General features: G+C 47.0%; 1 protein-coding gene across 1 annotated transcript in view; it reads left to right on the top strand.

Moving 5' to 3' along the window:
- Window positions 1-3,326: 3,326 nt before the first annotated feature.
- ZNF423 (zinc finger protein 423) overlaps window positions 3,327-23,273 on the top strand; it is a gene marked incomplete at both ends in the record, with an annotated part of 172,888 nt that continues 152,941 nt past the window's right edge. The window contains one exon of the mRNA XM_079541314.1: window positions 3,327-3,366. Within this exon, the coding sequence (XP_079397440.1) occupies window positions 3,327-3,366 (40 nt within the window). The remainder of the gene's footprint in view (window positions 3,367-23,273) is intronic.

Here is a 23,273-nt window from a genome sequence, read left to right as displayed (position 1 = left end):
TGTGCTTACAGAGCAGGGCCTGGAGGCAGACTGTGTGCTTCTGGGTTTGAAGATAATGGAGAGGGATGAATTAATAATTATACACATGTGTGCTACACTTAGAGATGGATTTACACGTCTTTCATTTTTTAAAGCTCAGACTTGGTTTCCCACTCTCTTTATCTCTAACATGATCTTTCTGCAGGCCCTGGCAGACAGCAGTGCTCCCAAACGTACTGCTGCTTTGTGATGGTCCTGAGAATGAACCTGAGTTATGTGCAGCAGAGAGGCTCGGATGCCCTGACCATGCCTCCTCATCATCCAACAGCTCCTCCAAACCAGGTACAGGTTCACATGTGAAGCTTGCTGTTGGCTCTCCAGCAAGTGAGAAGGGGGGAAATGCTTCCACTCATTTGTTTAAAAGAAAAACATTTAAATATTTTTAGTGAATTTTAAAAAAGAAGAAGTTGTAGAAATGCTCCATGAATTGGGGCATTCATTAAGTATTTTTAAAAAAGCATAGAAAATTTGGAGGCAAAGGTCTGGATAGCAAAGTGACTTGCAGTGCAAAGGGCTTGGGAATTACTTGCCAAGTGGAACGTGTACAACTAAGGTTGAAATCCCCTCTTTGCATGATCGCATGGGGATTTGAATGTGGGTCTCAGAACTCCTCCGAGAGTGCCCAACCGCTGGCACATTCTGGATGAGAATCTGTCCTGCTGAAGCTGTTCTGCTTTGTAAGAATAATTAAATATTCATTGGGCCAATGAGAGAACAGAAACAATCTGATAGCCTGGGGATTAGGGCTCTCCAATAAGATGAGGAGACAGAAGTAATTCAGTTCCTGATCCAACTCTGGTGCTGAACGGATATGAATCCAGGGCCACATTGGCCAAATTTGCCAGTGGTTCTGGTTATTTTTTTCAGGATATAAATTTCTCAACTTTTTTTTCTGTCATTTCTTGTTGTGCCTTTACAGAAACTGGTATCACACCAGCTTTTATACTGGTAGTCTCTTGACTAGAGTTATCCCTGTGTTTTATTGGCATCAGAATTGGGGCTGCAGGCTCTTCGAAAATCTGCCTTTCTTCTGGTTAGCCCACAGCTTGATGTTAGTGCAGTGATGTAGAGGAAGTATATCTCAATTACAGTGGTGTTATAGGAAACATTTTTTACTGTATGTCCAGTCTGTGGTGGTAATCTGGAGTAATACACTAGGAGGAAACTGTAAATCTTTATTATAACATCAATAAGCACAATAGTTTCTGTCAAGCTTTAAGAAAGCAGAAAATCACCACTAAACATCCATTCAACCAGCTGCGCTAAATAATCCTTCAGATTCATATACTGAATTTCTTGATCAAATGATAAACTTATTCCTGAATTATCTGGACTCCTTGCAGTATGAAAAGATACATATTAAAAACAAAACCAGGAACCCAACGCAACCCAAGAACACAGGAAGATGTTTTCCAAGCGGAAATGGTTACCAGGAAGGTGATGCCTTCATGCAGCCCCCAGGTCAGGCCCGGCGCCGCTCTGTCTGCCCTGACCCCGCATTGGAGCACTTCTGCCGGGGGCTGTTTTCACGGCATCTGCAAAAAAAAAAGTTCTATTCCACTGCAGACATCTTTCTGTGAGCAGTGGGGACGCATGGCCACGTGGGTGCCCCGTGTGGCGCAGGCCCATGACCGGGGGTCAGGATGCCTGGCAGGCGGCTCCTTACACGGGGCAGCTGGCAACGAGCAGAGCGAGTGCCTTGCTCCTAAGGGCAGCAAGGATATTTAAACCAAACAAGCCCGACGTAAGTGGGAGAAGAAACTCGCTGAGCGATTTCAACTGTAACTTGGCGCCCGGCACGCTGTAGTATAAGAAGTTCAAAGCGTTTTGGATTTTTCCAGAAAAACCCTCTCCCAGCAGCGAGGCATGGGCCGTTCCGGCCCCTGCTAAGTTGAACACGTCGGGAAGGGCAAAGTAAATAAATCTTCGCCTCCCGCTCCCCCCGAGGCGGCGAGAGGGTACCGGAAAAAGCCCGCAAACTTTTGCCGCGGCCGCCGAGCCGGTGCTGGAGCCGCGGTGCTGGGCGGGGCGGTGCGGCGCGATGCGGTGCGGTGCGGTGCGGCTCCGCGGGCGGCGGCGAGTCCGGTCCGCGGCGGCGGTCCGCGTTTTGCGGGCGGCCGCTGTATTTCCCGGGCCGTCCATGGCTCGGTGCTGTTGGCTCTCTCTCCGTCTGATCGGCGCAGGCTGCGCGGGGCTCCCTACGGGATCAGAGCGCTCCCCCGCCGGGACTCCACTCCTCACATCCTCCTGCTGGGACTCAGCTACATTTCCAGCCAAGCCTGGCTTTATTATGTGTGTCTGCACTGCAGCCCCAGCAGCAAGATCAGGAGGAGGAAAAGGAGCCAGGACAAAGAAAAGAGAGGGAGGCTGGCGAGAGCTAAAGAAAATAAAAACCCAGGGCAGCAGCGGCAGCAGCGGCAGCGATGAAGGCAGGAGCGGTGCCACCTTCCAGAGAATGACCCATGGAGGCAGCTAGCGGCCCCGGCATCGATGCGAAGGAGCGCTTACCTCGGTCCGCCGAGTGCGTGCGTGCGGGGGAAGGCGGCGGCGAGCGCGGCCGGCGGCGGGGAGCCCATCCCGGCCGAACCCCGCGCCGCGCACCCGGGGCAGCCGCGCCGCCGGCCCCGTGAGCGGCGAGCGGGGGCCGAGCCCGGGGGCGAGCGGCGGGACGCGAGGGGGGGCCGAGAGCGGCCGGGGAGGATTTAGGGAAACCGCGGCGAGGTCGCACCCCCGGAGCGCCTCGCATTGTCGGGGCCGCCGCGCCGCTCTTATTTTTAGACGCTCATTCTCCCCGCGCCCTCCCCCCGGCCCCGGGAGCCCCGCGCGGCTTTTTGTGCCATTCTCAAAGTGCCGAGCCGGACTGAGAGCCGCAGGGCGCCTGCAAACTTTAACGAGAACAAAAAGGCGGCGGGGGCGCGGAGGGGCTCGGCTTGTGGCGGTGCTATTTGCACATCGAAGGGAGGAGAAAAAACCAACAAAGAGGAGAAAAAAAAAAGAAAGAAAGAAAAAGAAATCGCAACTGTTGCGCCTGTGATTTTTTTTTTTTTTTTTGTCCCCGGGGGGAGAACCTCTAGGTGCCCGAGGGGGTGGACAGGAGTTGAACTTGCCGCATTGCAACAGGCAAAGAAGTGAGAAATCCGATAATCGATCCCGCTGCTGCCGCTGCTTCGCCTCGCTCAGCCCGGCAAAGTTTCGAGGGGCAGGAGGCAGGGAGAGGCAGGGCGGGCAGGGGCCGCGGGGCCGCGAGAAGGACGCGCCGGGAGGAGGACGAGCCGCGGCGCCCGGACATGTCCAGGAGGAAGCAAGCCAAGCCCCGCTCGGTGAAAGGTAAGCGCCCGCCGCCCCGCGCCGCCGGCCGGGCACCGCCGCCGCGCCAGCCTCCGCGCGCGGCCAATCAGGGCCGGGGCCCGGCTTGGCGGGGATTGCGAATCCCCCCCGACTCGGCCGCCGCCGCGGGCTCCGCCCGGCCCGGCCCGCGCCGCCGCCGCCGCCCGCCCCGGCCGCGGGGAGGAGGAGCGGCGCCGCCCGCGGGAAGCGGCTCCGGCCCGGGCGCCGAGGGGAGGGGAGCGGCCGGGGGAGCCGCCCGCCGCCGCCGTCCATTTTGGGGGCTCCGCGCCCGGCCGCCTGGGCGGGGGCGGGCCGAGGGCCGCCCGGCGGGGCAGCGGCCGCGGAACCCGCCCGAAATGGCGGCCGGCGGTGCCCCCGGCCCCGAGCGGGGGGCTCTGCGGGCGTCGCGGGGGCGGGCAGAGCCGCCGCGCCCGGGGGCTGTGGGGGAGACCGCGGTTCGGGGCGCGGAGCCGACGCGCCGTCCGGCGCTGGGGAGCGGCGTTCGGCCGTCGGAGCGCGGGGGAAGAAAAGTTTGGCGGCGGGGCCGGGAGCGGACCGACGGGCGGGGGAGCGGTGCCGCGGCCGGGGCTGAGACGAGCGGTTCCTCCGGGCTGCGAACGGCAGCGCCTCGTCCCTTCCCTCTCCCGCCCTATGCGTGTAACGGTGGCGAAGGGAAGGGAGAATTAAAACCGATTTCTTTATTCGAGAGCATCTGCAGGGCCGAAAACTTGCTCGGGCTGAGGGAACAATAGCCGGTTTCAGGCAGAGGTGCGCTAATAACGGCTCCGCACCCGACTTGGCAGACAGGCTCCTCCGTGCCGAGGCTGCGCCGGGGGCTTTGTGTGCGAGCACAAAAGGGCGCAGCTCCCGGGGCCGCGAAGCAAGAACTCGAAAGCGTTTGGAATTAAAAAAGTCGCTGGGAGACGATGTTAGCGTCCGGTTAACCAACCAGCCGGAGGAAGAATCGAACTCCCTCTCCAGGGCGATTTGATATTATTTTTGAGATACGCAGGTCAGGAGATTGCAATAGAAACAGTGACGACTTCAAACGTCCGTGAAGTTTTTGAGAAGTGAGCCCTTCCCCTCACAAAAAAGCTCGCTCGCTGCCCCTCTCCCGCTCGGCCGGGGCCCTGCGGCCTGCAGGCGCGGCTCCGCCGGTCGCGGCTCTGCCGGTCGCAGCCCCCCTCGGCTCCCGGCTCTCTCGGCGCAGGCCACGCGTTGCCCGGTCGCTCTCCGTGCCGAGGTGCCGCACGTAACGCGCAGGACGCAGCCATACGTCAGCGGAACCGTGTGCGCTCTGAAGCCCGGTTAATAAACATGAACACCTCGTTACATAATGACACGAGATATTTGCATTTGCTACTCGTTTGTTTGCCACCTCTTTTCCTTTGGGCAGCATCTCTCACCACTGATACTCTATAACGAAAAATCATCCTTAGCTCCAAGATAGAGCAGGTCGCTGTTTACAAGAGCTTTTTTTTTTTTTTTTTTTTTTTTTTTTTTTGAATCAAAACGGGTAACTTGCTGGCAAGTCACAGCTGGGAAATGTTTTCCACGCAACACAGAAATATCTAGAATGTCTTTGCCACGGGGAGCCGGGTAGAGCCTGGTTCTTAAAGGTTCTGAATATTCCTCTAGTCTCCAGGCACAACAAATGTGCTTTCAGTTCAGCACAAACTGGCTGTAAATTACAGCCTTAGCATGAGCTGGCTAATGGGGAACCTAAGGAACAGGCTGAATCTGGGTGAAATTTTCAATAATAGGAGGCATCTCATATATATGTATGTGGGATATAGAATTCCTCCCTTTTCTTATGTTCATACATATCTTTTTGTAAAGTCCATCATATACATTTTGTGGTCTAGGGAGCTGGCAGCCCGGTAGATTGCCACAGTACATGTTTCCATGGAAATAATTGAGATGTAATAAATAAAGGCACTCTGAGGTCACAGGTTTCCCAATTCAGCTGAGAAGAAAACAAGCATAAATTATATGGATATATGCATAGCATTTAGGACTTCAAATCATTTACTGGTTTTCTCTTTTCTGTGCATTTATTTCACTTTGTGTAGTAACCTCGATATTTATCAACCACTAGTGAGGTTTGGGCATCCTTTCTCATTCAGAAAGATTACATACTAAAATAGAATCAGCGTGCGCCTCTGATGAAAGGGATTATTCTGCATGCAAAAGGGAAGTTGCCTGTGCATTAACCACAAGTGCTGTCTTTGGCATTAAAGAAGCAACCGACTCTGATAGAAGAATCAAATGCTGACAACTCTTCAGATTCACGTAATTTAAAATTAAGCAATTGCCAGCAGAACGGGATGCTGACAAACCTGCGGGTCATGTGGCCCTGCTCTGTGACGAGGTGTCTGGTTCAGTCTCACAGAAAGTTGCGGTGATTGCTGCAGCTGGAACTCTAGCAGTAGCCCTGGAATTTCCCTGGTGTGGATTTATCACTGGCAACATGACACACTGGTTTTGTTTAACCATTACTTTGGCTGTGCAGACCTGACGACACCCAGCCAATGGTTTGGGCCAACGCTCTGCTGGGCTGTTGCTGCAGGACAGTCAGGGCAGAGCAGAAGCAGGAGGGACTGAGCCTTTGTTAGCTTGCAAAATTAACCAGTTGGGGTGGCGTGATGGTGGCAGTTTTGGGGTGAAGCTCTTGCCTTCTCTGAAGCCTTCCTTCACATCATAAGTGGGACCCACAGAAGTGTTTTTCCTCGGCACAGAACCTTCCTTTGCCCTGCTGTCAGCAATGTGACCGTCTGGTGGCTTTGGCAGGTCTCCTTAAGAAGATCTGTACTCTGCTTGGTGCCATTAAACACAGGAGGTTCAAGCTGGTCACAGAGCAGTGACCGTCCCCTTGCGCTGCCTGTTCCCATTCCGAGTGGTCCCACGGATGTGCCGTGCACACTTCAGAGGCTGGTTGTGTGCCATCAGCTCTGGAGAGAGTTGATGGAACTGGAGCTGATGAGGCACAGACTGGTGCCTCTGAAAGCAGCTCTGGGAAAGCACAGCTGGGAGATGCTGGGGTCTGCTGGCAGAGCTGTAGGTTTCAAGTCCCACGTAATTGTAACTGAAGAATGACTTGGATGCGGTTTGTGGGGACTGGGCTGACATTGGCACAGGGTTTTCAGCATCACATGCACTTTAGTTGCTGAATTTGACAGTTCTGCAAATTGCTGTCAGGTTGCAGTGGTGTTTTGTGCTTAAACGTGCTAGTCTGTAATCAAACTGTTTTGCAAAAGGATGCACTAATTAAGTCTAGATTTGTTATCCTACTTGAAGTTGCGGAATTGCTGTCATATTTTTTTGCTTTTGGTTGGTGAAAATGCTGATAGAAACTTTTGATTCACGCCCTACGTGCCTCATTTATGTCAGTCAAGGAAGAAAAAGAAGGTTGTTCTCTACTTCGTTACCTGCAAAGTAAATAAAAATACTCCAGCCATTTGCTGAGTTCCAATTAGCTGATTGCTATGAATGATCTTCTTTAAAGGAATGCTGTTTTACCTATCTGCTCATACAAAGGTTTGATTTTTAATGTCTTGTGAAAAGGATTCTCTTTGTCTTGATTGATGTCAAGAATAAAAGCGTGATGGTAATATCCCTTTGAAAGCTATTGTATTGTCAGCTCTGGCTGACAGCAGGAGGCCCTCCTAGTGCTATAGATTAGCGCTGTGAAAACACTGACATTTTCTTTGTTATATTGCTGTTGTTCTGCTTGCAAAGTCAATTATACAATGTCGGAGCTCAGTTACAGAGTTGACTGTGGAAGTAACAATGTCTTTCATACTTGTCTTAAAGATATAATTTTCTTTTTTTCCCAGTTGATAGAGAAGAACCTGCAGGTACTGGAACAGTACATTCTACAAATTAAATTTTGACAAGTATAATCATAATTGCCAAATACAGGAGACTCGTGCGATTATCCTTTAATTTTACAGTTCATTCAAGTTTCGGTGGAATTTTATTGATACAGTGAAAGCAGCAGCTAAAATTGATAAAACTCATATCAAATAAGATTACACTCTTGATTGTTCTTTATCAAGTGTAGCTTTTGGGGGATTAGGAATAATTGGAGATGTTGGTGTTTCATCGTGGGGTTGGTGCCATGAGAACGTTTGGATCCACGCAGCATAGCGAGCGCTGCCTTTGGGGATTAGCCTGCAGTTTTTAATTTTTGAGCGTGTATTTTGATACAAGCCCAGCAGCGTTCTCCCCTGAACTCCACAAGTCCCAGTTTTCCTTCCGCTCTCTCCCTCCGGTACGGTTTCCTGGACAGGATCTGTGTGGTATTTAACTGGTTTTGCTGATTGAAACTCGTGCCTGTGTGCAAACACCTTTTAATTGTGGTCTGTTCCCATTGGTCCTGGCGAGCATAACTAACAAGTGTGGCCCAACATTGAAAAGGGTGGAAAAGGCAATGCAAAAGGTTGAAATACAAATGGGGAGAAAATAGAAATCTCGTGATTTCAATGGCGGTTCATCTAATGCCACGGGTAAAAAAACAAACACCGTGCAGCAGCACTGACTCTCAGAGAGTGCCTCCCATTTTTTTTTCTTCAAAAGTATCCGAGCAAAATCAGTGCAAGCTAAAGAACATCGTTCATTACTGAATTGCTTCGGATGACACATGCAAAAAAAAGAATCAGAGAGCTGTTGCTTAGATGTTAATTGTAGGATTTCTAAATTACTATTATAAAATAATAGAGTAACAAAAGATTCCACAGTTACCAGTAATTTGTCAGGATTTATTTTGTTTTTCTTCAATAATTGAAAATTAATGTCTTGAAGTGAAAGCAGATGTTCATGCCATCCTCTGAATTGGATATAAAAATGATGTTTTGTGGAGGCGTTAGGCTTGTGTAAACACAAATTGTCTTATCTTAGCTGGGGCTTTGGCTTGGTTTTATCTATTGTTTGGTGCCAAATTAACTTTTATGTTAAACCTGGCTGAATGAACTAAGGCAGAGCTTGGGATGGCACCCAGCGTTGGGTAGTTGATGTTGTAAATGACCTGCCTCGCCTGCTGCCTCTGCGGATGGCAACGCTTTCTCATGCTGTACTATTAATATTTACTTCAATTTTGATAAATGTGCTCTTAATTCTGTTCGGTTATTTTATACCAAATGTGTTTATTTATATCCTCCTTGCAGTTTGTGCAGTCAGCATTGTGGATCTTGACAATATTTGGAAAACACAAAGCGCATTATTATGTTTTTGTTTTGTTGATTTTTTGTAAATAAATAATGTCTTGCTCTCATGCATTAGTCTGCAATCTGCAAAAGATAATAAAATTCTTCTCGTATTGTAATATTCTCTTAAGCAAAAGATTATTAATTACCCACAGTAATTGAACTGCCTTATAAAAATGCCTGTACCAACCCCTCATCACTCCATCAGTATCCTCCTTAAATGCCTCTGAAAAAGGATGGCTATTATGTTCCGCTGTATCCTACTAAATGCACTGGAGTAATGAAATACTAATAGTACAAAACCTATTACAGACCTCTGTTAAATGCTTACTGACAAATGGTGGTGGAGGGGAGGTCTGGTGTTAGTACATGTGTTAGTGTGCGTGGTCTGTGAGCATTCAGGTGCGTGTTGGAGCCAGGTGAGAACCAGCTCAGGGCTTTCTGCAGTGCCTGCATTTATTCAGCATACCTTTAGATTCAGAAGTTGATTCTTGTTTCTTTCATCTGTTAGTCAATGTGGGAAGCTGGTTACATCTCTTAGATCTAAAAGTCAGGTAATAAGTTCCAAGTGCTACATCTCCTTGACGACTGCTATGCATATACATATGTTAAAACAAAATGTATCCCAGTGAATTGTGGTGGTTTAACAGAGACAGTTGTTTTAAGGAGCGGAAGGGCAGGGAGACACTGAGTGGTCTCTTGTGCCATTTGCAGCTGGAGGAGGCCGGAGCTCGCCCCACTTGCCACAGGCTGTGGAAGACATGAGCCGAGGGCCGCTGGGCGGGCAGGGCGATGCGGTGGGCAGTGCCACGCAGCGGGGAGCTCGCATGCTGCCTGAGCCCTGTGCTGCGGAGCTCATTACATTGTTTGCATTTGCTCCGAAGGAAAACCTCTTCCTTTCCAACTTGCAGATTAGGCAATTGGAAGACCAATTTGCAGAGCTTGTAAATGCCACTTGTTAATCATAGGCACTACAATTATTAATATTTTTTCCTTTTCCCCCTTGGATGTATTAAGTCAACTTTTTAGTTTTTTATGTAATTGAAATTTGCCCTTTTGTTACCTGGGCACGAATTATTTTTGAAATGTTGTCATTACCCGCCCTGCTGTGAGGTTTATCTCTCCTGTTCATCCTAATTAAATAAAACATAGTGTTGCTCACCAGCCTAGCGTTGCAGCGAATTACCTGCCTGGAGGCTCACACTGGCGTTGGTGCTTGTTGCGGCTGCTGATGTTGACCAGCACGTTTACTTTTAGATTTTCATTTCAAAGGGATCAGTTTGTGCTGCGTGACAGGTGAATGGCGAATGCTTTACAGTACTTTCAAGAGCTGAACAAACGGTAGGTGATGGCTTGGTACTGCACGAAGTGGCAAGCACAGTGGTGATGCAGCTGCAGTGGTGGAAGATGGCCACGGGAGAGCCCATGGGTCTGGGGGGTGAGGCAAACCCGTCCCTGGGCTTGCTGTGCCCACCCTACCTGCTGCTCTCCTGGGCCTTTCTGGTGGGGTTGGCCTCAGCTCTGTGTAGCATCAGTGATGGCTGTGCTCTCCTTGGGTCTGGCACTGACAACATAGGCTGCTTCAGAAGTGTAACAGTTGGGGTTGCTTTACGCAGAAGTTGTTTCCAGTTTTTATTAGAGAAAGCAAACAATATGCACGTGTTTTAGAGAGAACGAAAGGGAAAGGTCCCTGCTTGTAGAGAAATCGTTTGTTTAAGCCTTTGATAGCTCTACAAAAGCCTCACTGCTCACCACTGAAACCCCATTATGGGTAAAAGCACAGGAGTTAGCAAGTCGCTGTACTCCAGTCTCTGCTGGCTCATACAAGGCTCTAGAGGTTTGGTCAAATGTGGCCTAATTCTGCTTTCCAAATATTAAAAAAATTACACAGAGGGCAAAAAGACAAGTTCTTAATATGCATATCCTGGGAAAATCCTAAAACAGTATTTTTACCCCCTCCAGTCCCAAGGCTAATCAAAATTCCTTTGTTTCCACATCTACCATTAAAATACGTCCCTCCCTTGGTTGCCTGCTGAATGCACAAGTTTAACCACTCAGTTGATTGGACTCAAAAAAGCCATTACTGGCTCTACATAGACTTTGCCCACAGATAATTGTGAGATGGGAGCAATACTCCTGGCAACTTCCAGCAGGCTTGGTGCTTAATTTTGCAGCTCTTAGCATTTCTTGATGGACCTCACCCGACTTAGTTGAGGTTTTTCTGTGTTACCACTGGGGAAAGTTAGCCAAACCCTATCAATGGTGGTTGCTGGAACTTGCTTCATGTAGTAGTCAACTGAGTGTTAACCAACGTAGTGTTAATAAAGATTTGCTGTGTGAAAAGAGGATGTGTGGTACACTGCAAGGCAAAGCTCTTCACTGGGGAAGCATCTAGGACTTGCTTCTCCTGGACTTAGAATAAATGCAATTTTTTCCCCCTTGCCATTAATTGGAGCTAAGGTGAGTGTTTCATGTAAACCAGCAATGTAAGTCCAAGTCTCCTGGTGAACTCCTCATGCAAATTGAGATTTCTCTTGATGCTAGAAGTCCATGAGCAAGGCTAGGTATGTATCAGGCATGGGGTGAAACCTGTCTTATGGGTGATAGTGTTTCTCTTTGTTCTCAATAGAGATGGGCTTCTCTGTTTTTGTATTGCAATTGAGAAAGCAAGAGTAAAACAGATCTGGTGGAAACAGTCAGTTGGCACGCAGTGCTGCAGAGCCCATCTCCTGCTGCTTCTGCTGGCTCAGTGGTGGTGTTGCTGATGGAATTTCTTGGGGAGCACTGGGCATGTTCAGGTGCAGGGGATGCAGCAGTGTTCCCCAGGGCCATGGTGGGAAGCCCGAGAGACACTGTCTGTGTTTAACAGCTGTTAGCATGAGAGGGGACAGTGCTTGCCTGAGCAAAACTGAGCCCTGTTCTTTATCCTTTCAGCCTCCTGTCCCCTAACCTGGAAGGTAAAAGGAGATAGCAAAAGTGCATGGTAGGAAGGACTTAGTGCTTGCAGAAGCAGAAATGGTAAATGGAGAGAGACTGAAATAATATAGGGAAAAAAATAACAAAGTAGGAAATCTGTTGCTGATGAATGAACACAGAAGGTGTCTGATTTGGTGTATGCATTGGCTTACCCAGATCTGTGTCTGTGTTATTTTTTGGCTCTTATTTTAAGACAGAGAACAAATCTGAAAAGTGAATCTAAGTTCATGGAAAGAGATATAATTAAGCATAAGGGGAAAAGAAAACGCAACGAATGTAAAATGTAAAGAAATGTAAAACATCTAAATAAATTAGCTTTTCTGCTCTTAAAAGACAGTGCCAGTGCAATGCTGTCCTGTTTGGAGGAATATATTTGTTGTGGTTTATGGATGTTTTTAATATCGAGAAATCAGAGGACAACTGTGATTGCAGTTGTTAGTTCTGGGAGTTTTGACTATTTTATCATTGTGGCAGCATCTGAAATTGGCCTGTGAAGATTTCTAATTGTTCAGAATTTTGGAGAGAAGAGCAGGTTGGGGTGGTTGGAAGAAGGTTTTCAAGACCTTTTTTTTTCTTTTCATATATACATGCACCCAAATATAACTAATATGTGTTCCCATATACGTGAAAGAGAAAGTCTGGAAGAATAGGCAGTAGCTTTTGTTAGACCAACAAACCTGTCTGCAAGATGCAAGGAAGTTTTCTGGTGCCGGCCCATCTGACAGAAAAAACACATTGCCCATTTTAGTCCTGTCTGACAAAAGCAGCAGCCTTCTGGCTAATTGTCTGATAGGCAACTGCAGTTTTGCTCTAATTTATTTATTCAAGCTCATGCTCAAACTTATTTTATTAGACTACTCACACGGGTAAAGACATACTGGGCTAGACAGTCATGCCAAGCCTGTACATTATTAATTGCTGAGCTCTGTTGAGGTGTTGCAGCTGGGTGATTTGCTTGTGGCCTCCTGTATTTCTAGGAAAATGGCATGCCTTGCCCTTCGTAATTTCTTTGCTTTTACTGACCAGGCTGTTCCCCCAGAGGGCATGTGGGATGTGGCAGTGTGGCAGAGCACTGAAAATGCTGAGATGGAGAACCAGAGAAGGAGAGCTGTGTGTGAACTACACCATTTTGGGATTGTTTTGTCACTCCCCAAATTTTTTTGGCAGAAGTGGTATGTTTTTGGCATCAATGTTTATGTAGAATATAGTAGCCAACTGTGGATGAGGAAATTGTTGCCTTGATGTATTTATTTATTGATTGATTAAGATAAAGACCTACTTTCAGTCAGATTCTGAGTGTCACTGGGGAGAATGGTACAAAGTATTTTGAGCCATTTTAAAATGAAACTATGAATGCTTGTCTTCAGATCCTAATGCTCGTGTATGAAGTCCATTGATTTGATCTCCTTGATTTCAAGTTTTTTTTTTCTTTCCTTCTTGTTAACAGATACAAGAGTCTTGCTTTAAAGCTCCATTTTGGCTTATTTTGTCTCCTATTTTTTGTCGTCAGAAAACGCTCAAAAGAGAGCTGCTGTTTGTGTTCTCAATACAGATCCTTGCCCTTATGTGCTCCTCTGAAAGCCTCAGGAAGTGCTGAGAGGCACTCAGAGGAGCCTTGCCTGCAGGACCCTGTGGGGCGCTGCCCCAGGAGTGGGGCCTGCTGGGGGTCTGTGCCCAGCAGCCTTGAGAGAAAATGGAGCAAAGTCATCCTTATGCTTGCAGCCTGTGGAAAAGTTGGTGGAGTACCTTTACCAGCCTTGCTTCCCTTCCTGCAGAGACTTCCCTACATCACCTTAGGAAGCTCAGCACCTTTTTGTAGCGTTCCAGTTGTGGCTCACAGGGATGGCACGGCAGGCATTCCCCAGCCCTCTTCCTGCCACCTCCTGGTCCATTTGGCTGCCCCTGGGGCTGGAGAGCCGTCCCTTTCTCTGCACCCTAGTGGAGATGGTGCCTCTCATGGATTAGATTATGTCTCTCAAGGAGTAGAGAAACCTCTTACCTGTGTCCAGCTTTTGCCATAGGCTGTACTGATATGGTGGTAAATCCCAGCTCTTTTTGTAGACTTGCAGGTTTTTTTGATAACTGACTATGGCTGACCCAAATGCTGCTGGGCCCCATGCACAGAACTGCGCATGTTCCTGGAACTGCAGAGCAGCAATGATCTTGCTGAGGGCAGAGACTACAGCCCAGGGCGAGTGTCCTTGGGCCAGCCCTGCGTGTGCATGGTCTCTACTAGTGCAGTGCTGGCCCACAGTTGTTTGTATTCTTGTTGAGAATATTTCTGATGTAACAAACTTAGGTGGCTTTCCCTGTTGGAACAGGGCCACCTTTTTTTTTTTTTTCCTTTTTTGTCCTTGTTTGCTTCTTTTTACTTACAGGAAATAAAAGAATGGGCTGTTTGCCAATCAGAAAACAAACAAACAAAACCCCCAAAGCAACCTGGGCATTGCACCTTTCTTTGCTTTTCTTTTAAAAAAATTCCTTGCAACTCTGAATACCGATATTTTTTTAGTAGAAGCTCGTGATTCAAAGTTAAACTGATAGCACATCAAAGAACAAAATCATTTTTTGTGCGTGTTTTGGTATTTATTATTAATCTTGTTTAGATTTGGGAGAATACTGTGGTTTGAATCTATGAAGAAATGTTCAAATGTTGTTTCTTTTACAGAGGAATAGAAGAGGGATCTTTAAATAACTCGGTGTGCTTGTGCAATAGCATTGGTTGGGCTGCAGTCTGGGCTCTCGAACAACCTTACAACAACAACAAAAAAGGCTTTACATTTTATAAATATTTCTGCCTCTCTTTTGCAATACCTAACATACATTGTCTGTTCTGCTGTTAACTCCCTGATGCAGAATTCCTAAGTTTGGGCTAATAGAAAATTTGGAGGATTCTTCATTATCTGAACCTCTTGAGAAATACCAAATATGTTCCAGTAATTGTGGTATAGTACAACAGGGAGTCGCACTGGCAGTTTGTTGGAAAGGGTTTTTCCTGTAGTTATGAAAACCATACAACTCTTAAAATCCCCAAAACCGAGACCGCTGGGATTGCTCCTATACTTACAGTTAAGCGCATGCCTAAAGCTAGATATTCTGCGTGCATTTTTTTGACTGGCGTTTGTTCTTAGCTTGAGCTATCAAGCAAAGAAATGTTCCTCAATCACTTTGGACTTGTGCACCCTTTTTATTCTGGGTCTGTGCAGCTGTAGCACAGTGGGTTTTGTCTCGCTGCAGAAGCACCTAGGTTTGCTTCCCAGCAAAATACCCACAGTAGGGAACAGAAGGCATTCACAACAGTAAGGTACCGCGGGCTGCCTTCTCTCTGTACCTCTGCTGTAGATTCCTGATAAGTACACATCACCTACTTTTCCTTTCTCATTGTTTTAAATCTTGATTGTATTCAAAGGGTGTGTTAAACACTGTGAGGTCGTGTATAGGTAAAAGTGAAATGAAAACCAAAAAGCAAACCCAAATATGACCTGAACTGTAATACTAGTGTTTCCTCTCCCCTATTCTAGAAAATGAATCTCGTAAAGTAGAATTCACATGCCAAACTAGGTAGTGATGTTTGTTTTACAGCTGTGCTATAGGGATATTTGCCCTTTATTGAGAAGGCCCCGTGTTCTATTTTCAAGGGAAGAATATGAAGAACTGTAAAAATTTGCTTAGCTTGTCTCAAACTTCCTTTGTTTTAATCTTTTTTTCAGTCTCGTATGTGACTTTCTATTAGGAAACTGGCATGTGTCTGTGTCTTGATACGTTATCTTAAGGACTTGATTAACGCACCTATTGTTCCTATGAAACGAAGTATGTTTTGTGTCTATGAAGCTGTGTAAACAATTTGCCTTGAATGAGAATTTGGAAATATGCAGCTTACGGAGCAGAACTAATACAAAAATGTTTTTGTTGCACTGCTTTAGCAAAAAACCCATTTGCACAAGTATCAATATGTGGGGGAAGTTAAATTTAAAAACAGTCCCAGCCACTTTGTAGAAAAATATAATGCAGTACATAAACTCATTTTAGACACTACTTATTCTACCGTGTCCCATTAGTTGATGTTTGCACAGCGCTTTGAAAATGTAAAGCGCTATATAAGTGCTTATTATTACTACATTATTATTATTCTCCCACTTGAAAAAAGACCCTCCGGGGAGAGTGAGACTCACTTTGCATTTCATCTGTAGTGCAGATCCCACAAGAAATATACCCGCTTGTTTTGTTTTTTTACATTCTTCCCTCCTTACTTCCACCACTCTCTTAAAAAAAAAACACCAAAACAACAACTCACCACGTAAGTATTGAATTTTAGGGATTAGTGTTCTTATTTAGCTTTCTCTGGATAACTACACCAATGAGAGTATTATTTGAAAGCATATAAAAGTATTAACACCAGCTTTTTATCCAAGCTGCGCAGTAACACAGATTGCCACTGGTCCTGCTGCCTTGCCTGCTGAAGGGCTGCAGCGGAGGTGCAGAGTGGCTGGGCTCTGTGGGGTGGTGATGCCCTCACCAGCTGTCATCCTGCTCAGCTGCTCTGTGGATGTGGCCCAAGGTGCAGTGCGAGCGGGGACATCTCCAACAGAGCTGTGGTGGGATTCCTTCCTGCAGAGAGGAGCGCTATTTACTTTCCTGCAGGATTGGTTCTTGATTCTCGTGAAGTTCTGTGGTTCCTCACCTTTTTTACACTCTGTTAACAGCAGCCCACTTCCCTGCAGGAGAGCAAGGCTCTAGTTCAAATTGGTTTAACTCCCTCTATCCCTTGAATCTTTATCCTGGAAAGGGCTCTTAGTGGGCAGTGTGGGTCACGTAGAGATGATAAATTCCCTCCTAATATGCAAGGAAGCTTCTTTGTGTTTCTGTCTTTTGCACCATGCTGTATGTGATTGAGGCTATGTTCACACAGCATTTTGGCCTGGCTTCCAAAAGAAGCAAGGTTTTACATTGTCATCTTTGTGTCTCTGCATGGACCCATGGGTGTCTGCATGCTCTGGGGCTGTGCTCGTGTGATTTCCTGTGTAGGAAGGGGATGCCCAGGTGGGGATATGGTGTCCTCCATCCATTACTTTTTCAGTCCTCAGTGGTAGCCCAGAGATAGGCCACGAAGCCCTGCAAGCACAGATCCCTATGGGAAAGCACCACAGCCATCACCCTATCCTTTGTGCAAGTCATGCTGTGCTGTATTCAGCACGCAGGCACTAGTTGTCATTTGGGAAGTGCTGGGATGTCCAGAGAATGGGTCTGCCTGCTGTGTCCTGGCTGAGGCTTTCGCCCAAAGCAGGCTGAAAGCTGCTCCCGTCAGTCCCATTCACTGTTTACTATGCGTATTTTGCTGACAGACACACAAAGCTGAAGTGAAGGTGGCAGTCGGTGCCTTCGCTGCGGTGTGAATTGAAGGGACCTGAAGGCCAGGGCTGGGTGTCCCCACTGTCCCCAGCCGTGTGCAGATGGCTGCTGCAGCCCTGCTGGGCCCACGACAGCAGTGCCTCAGGGCCAGGCAGATGGCGGCTGTGGCGATGGCATCAGCTGTGGCTGCTGCCGTGTTCTCCTGCCTGCTCTGCTGAAACGGGCCTGTCCCCATTCCTGCGTGCCTTCCAGGTACACAAAGACCCGTGCCCAGCAGCTGCTCTCCCTACCAGCAGTGTCTGGGAGAGGCTTTGCTGGCTGCCGAGCTACTGAGCACCACAGGCTGCTGTTCCTCAGTGCGGGGCGCTGGCCGTGCAGGTTTGCTCGCCCTGGCTCTGCCTCCCAGCACAGGTAGCTACAGCAGGCCTGTCCTGGCTGGCTGCTGACCCAGAGGTTCTGCAGTCCCTGACAGCAATGGGACTCAGCTCTATCCGGCCAAGTCCTCCTTGCCTCTCCTCTATCTTTTTCCTTTTTCCTTCCCTTGGCAGCATTCCCACCCCAGCTGACACACTGCCTGCCTCGGCCCTCGCCCGGCTGCACTGGCACTGAGAGAGCCCTGCCTGTGTTCCGGGAGAAATCCGGTCAGCCTCGACCTCCTCACCCCTCTGCTGTGCACAAACCTTATCCTCGCAACAAAAGCCTATACATCTCCACATACGTGGATTTTATATGAATTTATTTTAATCAGCACTCAGGTGCAAGTGGCTACCTTGCCACTCCGAGCCTGTTTTCTTGGTCCTACAGCTCTTCCCAGGCAGATGAAGCCTTGCCTCACTGTATGCACAACTGTTCACTGTGACAGTAACTTAGAGCTTTGCTTTATGCCCAGAACCTCTGTGTTCAGCTTGTTTTAGTGCAGTACGTTGCTTGCCATGAGCCTCCCATTACAGTCTGGAGAAGGATGGGGCATGCAGCTCCATCACCATTTCCTAGAGCTGTACAAAGCTCACCTGTGCAGTGTGGGAGTTCCCCTCCTCAGGAAGGGGGCCGTCCTGAGTCACTGCAGCACCGAGGTGGGTTGGATTGGTGATGCCGTGGCACTAACATGGAAATGTTATGTGCTGGCTTCTGTGAATGTCTCTTTATCTGCTGAAAGCTCCAAATATGCTGCCACCAATGTTTAACTGAAACTTTGCAAATATCCCACTGAGCCCTTCAGGATCATTGCTTATGTAGCCTTATTTCTTCTTTAGAAATTGTAGGTGTGGATAATTATACGTATTTTTGAAAGCTCTAACTATGCCTCATTTAAACTTCTGCAAACATCTTTGTGAGTCCAATTAAATGCCTGGAGAAGAAAACGATCAAAAAATGAGATGAGGAAATGTGCGTTTACCCAGATACAGCTTGCAAGCCAAGCAAAATGTTATGTTAGCCCAACAAATGGGTTATTCAAGCACGGTTCCACCAAGACAAACATAGAAGAGTTGGGGATTAGGGAGTTTTGAAGCAAAATGGGATGTGACCCTCTCAAGTTAAGTGATCAGCATTGCACAGGTTGAGAAAATGCGGCTGATTTAGGGTCTGCTGGAAACTTGCATTGGAAATACCTTTGAAAAATGCAGTCTGCCTTGAACTTTTCAAATATTCCCACAAAATTTAATTTGTAATCTGTACTTCTGCATTACTGGGTTTTTCTACTTGTACGTATTGAGCTTTGCAAAATAATGAAGCATCACGAAGCCAGTGTAGCTCAATGAAGGGGGACGTTTTATCACATTATCACAGGCTGACAAAATCTGCCCTCAGCAAGGAGCTTGGTGGCAGGCTGTTTCTCCAGCCAGTGCTGTGCAGCCCCAGCAGAGCCCATCCCCTGCTGCCAATGTCCTGTGGGTCCTGTGGCATGGGGGGCCATGGGCCTGGGCATGGAGCGGTGCGGGGCCAAGGGACGTTGAGTGGAGTGGCATGAATACAGCAGCGGACAGAACACATTAACTGCATCTTTGGGAAGCCACTCTGCTGCACTGCATTTAATTTCCACTTAATTTTCATCTAAGTGAAAAAGCAAAACTCACAGGTAACCGAACTGGGCCGGTGCGCTGCAATCTCTGCTGCTGCTGATCAAGCGCAATACTTTGTTTCTAATTTGAGAAGGATTTTTTTTTTTAAAGTAGTTTAAAACAAGAGGAAACTGTCACATCCTGAGTGACATCTTGTGTGCTGCAGCAACATTCTTGCTAAATGATCAGAATTTCAGCCCAGGGAATAAAATCCAATCCTTGTAAAAATGTATTGGCTTTGTGGAAATCCTGTAGTATTGCAGAAGCTATTTTCTGATGGCAAAATGCAAATCTAAAATCTATATCCAAGAGAACAAAAAGATTAATTAAATTAGCTATCTGGAGGAAATTCAGAGGACACTGAGTTATTGATTGGATTTCAGTGAATTTGTTTTAATATGCAAGATTACATTTTAATACTGGAAGTGATGGCAGTGTTTCACAGCCCAGTTAATTATTTCTCAAATGGTATTCCCCCAGCCTGCTGCACGAGTGCCAGCATCTCTCAACTGTCCCGTGCTCCTGCCTTGCCCATGCCCCGCTGCTCACAGGGTGCTCGTGGCTGCTGCTGGGGCTGGTGTGCAGTAGCTGCTTTTGCACTGGGAGGAGTCTGTGTGAGCCTCCATGTGTGGGGTCTGGAGCAGTTGGGTTTTGGTGCTGGAAGGACTGGGTGCTGGAGAGCAACTGGAGGGGATGTATTTTGGATTACAGTGTGAATGTACTCATGGTATTTATTTTAGTATCTTGAATTAAAAACATCATGTGTAGCAGTTTCAGGACGGAGCAGGGAATTGTTGGAAACAGCGTTGCAGCTCAGATAAGGCAATATTTTTGTTTTCAGACCCCTCTTTGCCAAAGCCTGGCTCTGCAGTAGGGTTGGGCCAGGTGTTGTACCAGCTGCAGCTGTGCTTGCAGTGGGACCATCCGTCCCAGCTCGGCTGCCGCCGCTCTGAGAAGAGTGCTCTGGGGAGCCAAAAAGAGGCTGGAATTTATGGAAAGTGTCAGCCAACAGTGCAAAACCTGACTGCCAGACGGAAAAAAGTAACATCCCCAAACTAGATGCTCCGTATTAAAAATAAAAAATTTGCAGTTATGCATATATGTATGTGCACATATATATAGCATGTCTGAAATATGACACTGAATTGAAGCATTTATGTATGAATCTGTGACACCTTCTTCAGCACAACTCAGCCTGTAAGTACACCATGTTTCTGACTGCCTGGTAGGAGCGAACACTGAGCTGCATGCATTACAGAAATGCACTACACATTTAGCAGAATAAATTCCAATATTTTGGATTTATGTAGCTGTGATGGCAAGTCTGTTAATTTAAGATGCCATGACAACTTCGGCAACTAAAATTGGTTTGCCACTTCTGCAAACTCTTTTGCTGCAGCCATTGAGCACCTTTGTCCTCACCTTGTGCAAGGCACATCAACAGACAGTGAGTGATGCTCAGGAGCTGGTAAGATCCCATAGGAATGAGTGCAGGAACGGATGTTATGAAAGATATGGCTTTCTCCTTGGCTTCATGTATTTAGGTCATCAAGACCTCTGTCCAAGAGCTTGGTTCTCTCCTCTTATGGTTCTCATTCCCTTTTCCCTTGAAAGATGCATGCCACAACTCCCAGCTGTGTGGGACTGTGAGGCTGCCTGGGGCAGCATGAGGATTCCCTGGGTACTGGTGGGAGCTGGGTTGGGTGAGATGAGTGTGGGCAGCCAAGAGCTGCTCCTGGTGAACAATTTCCCCTTGACCAACACATTACCCTATGCCAGCCTCTCATGTGGGAGCAGGGCACATATTTTCTTCCAGCAATTAGCTCAGTTAAGTGTGGAGAGAGAAAAATCTATGTTTTTCCTCTTAAAAGTTACAGAATAAAAGCCTGGCAAATAGGTAAGCTCTTATTTTTCCCATCTGCCCTGTGGGACTCTTTCAGCAAACTTTTGTCATGTATATACAAGCTGTTCTTTCACTGGTAAATTATTTCATTCTTTTAGCTCTCTAATTTTATTAAAGTTAAATTTTTGTTTTCAAGCCATAAAACTGTAGAAGACTTTGAAACGATACCCTTTCTGGCAGATTTGAAATAAATTATATCCAAGCCCTATTACAGTAAAAATAAAACAATCTGACTTGCAATGTGAATAGAACTCCAAGATTTAGGAAAATGTGGAGTGTCAGGAGATGATGGCACAAATTGTTGGAGAATAATTCAATGTCAAATAAGTAAAATATGTTCAGAAGGTTGTGGTCAGTGACACAGAGTCCAGTCGGAGACCTGTAGCTATCAGTGTTCCCTAGCGGTTGGTAGGGGATCCGGTCTTGTTCAACAACTTCATCAGTGATCTGTATGAAGGGATAGAATGCTGCTTCAGCAAGTTTGCTGATGTGAAGTTGGAAGGAGCATTTGATACATTAGAAAGCTGTGCTGCCATTCAGTGAGACCTGGACAAACTGGGGAGTTGGGCAGAGATGGACCTTATGAGGATCAACAAAGCCAAATGTAGAGTCCTAGACCTGGGAAGGAATAACCACGTGCATCGGTACAGGTTAGGGTTATCTGCTGGAAAGGAGCTCCCAGCACAAGAAGGACAGGGAGCTGTTGGAGAGGCTTCACAGGAGAGCCACGAAGATGATCAGGGGACTGGAGCATCTCCCCTACGAAGACAGGCAGAGGGAGCTGGGCTTGTTTAGCCTGGAGAAAAGAAGGCTGTGAGGTAACCTCATTGCAGCCTTTCAGTACCCAAAGGGAGCCTATAAACAGGAGGGGAACCAACTCTTTGAAAGGGGAAATGGTTTGAAGTTGAGGGAGGGAAGATTTAAGATGGATGTCAGGGCAAAATTCTTTACAGAGAGAGTGGTGAGGTGCTGGAACAGGCTGCCCAGAGAGGTTGTGGATGCCCCATCCCTAGAGGTGCTCAAGGCCAGACTGGATGGGGCCGTGGGCAGCCTGGTCTAGTATTAAATGTGGAAGTTAGTGGCCCTGGATGTGGCAGGGAGTTGGAGATTTGTGATCCTTGAGGTCCCCTTCCAACCGTGGCCATTCTGTGATTCTGTGAGCTCTGCAGAGAAGGAGCTGGGTGTCCTGGTGGACAACAGGGTGACCACAAGCCAGCAGTGTGACCTTGTGGCCAAGAAGGCCAGTGCAGCCAGTGCATGGGGTGCAGGGAACTTCTAGAGAGAGTCCAGCAGAGGACCACAAAGATGATGAGAATTCTGGAGCTCTTTATGAAGAAAGGCTGAGAGACTTGGGACTGTTGAGCCTGGAGAAGAGAAGACTGAGGGGGGGGGGGTCTTATAAGTGCTTATAAATAACTAACGGGTGGCAGTATAGTGGATGGGGCCAGTGGTGCCCAGTGTCAGGGGACTGAAGTAGACGACTTCCTGAGGTCCCTTCCAACCCCTGTGATCCTGTGAAAATCAAATATTTTGTGAGCATGTGGATATTCTATATTCTGATCAAAGCTTTTACATTACATTATTCTCTGTGAATGAAGAATCAGTGTTAATAGCTGTGGTAGACCAAGATGTTTCTAGATTTTTTTTTTAAACAGTCAAGTGAAAATTCTCCTAATGTTTCTTTTATTGCAAGGGTTGTAAGCTATTTCTTTTTTTCTTGTTAAATTCTCTGCGTTTTTTCCACCCTCTTCCCCAGTGGCAATGTTGAATCTTCTTTTGTAAGAGAAGGATCATTATGTATAATCAAGCAATTTAAACAAATGATCTCTTAGTTCAAGAAGACATATACTACAATATAAACTTACTGCAATGAAATGCTGTTGTTCAAAACATATCACACTCTTTCTGAGTTATTAAAAGCTCTCTTACTTTGATTTTGAAAGTGGCTTTGGCTGCCAGAAGTTTGGTTGTGATTTTCGTTTCACTGATTGCTATAGCCTATAGCTGGTGTCTTGATGGCAGTACAGCAGGAACAGAGGTCAAGGAATATGCAGTGGTGTTGTTTCTAGCTAAAGTTTAAATAAAGCTAATTAGCCATCTTTGAATAATGCAGTATTAAAAACTCAGCTATATCAGCACACCTGCTATCAGGGGACAAATCTGCAGCTAATAGTGTTACTGCATATGAAGCCTGTTATGGGTGGTGTTTTTCAAGTGGCATGGATGTGGAAGGTGATGTTTCCAGGTATCCCGTGCTGTGGAAAGACAAACAAAAATGTCCAGCCTTGAGTGCAATCTGCACTACTTCAGTCTCCTGAATTTTGAATAAAAGAAATTACTTGAGTAGTGGCTGGAAGGCTGGATGTTGGCAAGCTCACTTCCTGAGTGTGGTCAAATTATGGTCAAATTACCTAC

The sequence above is a fragment of the Tetrao urogallus genome, assembly GCF_951394365.1.
Source record: "Tetrao urogallus genome assembly, chromosome: 12".
In the NCBI taxonomy this organism is placed as follows: Eukaryota; Metazoa; Chordata; class Aves; order Galliformes; family Phasianidae; genus Tetrao; species Tetrao urogallus.
Note: the sequence above shows the minus strand (reverse complement) of the source record. Positions and strands in the feature narration are given on the sequence as shown.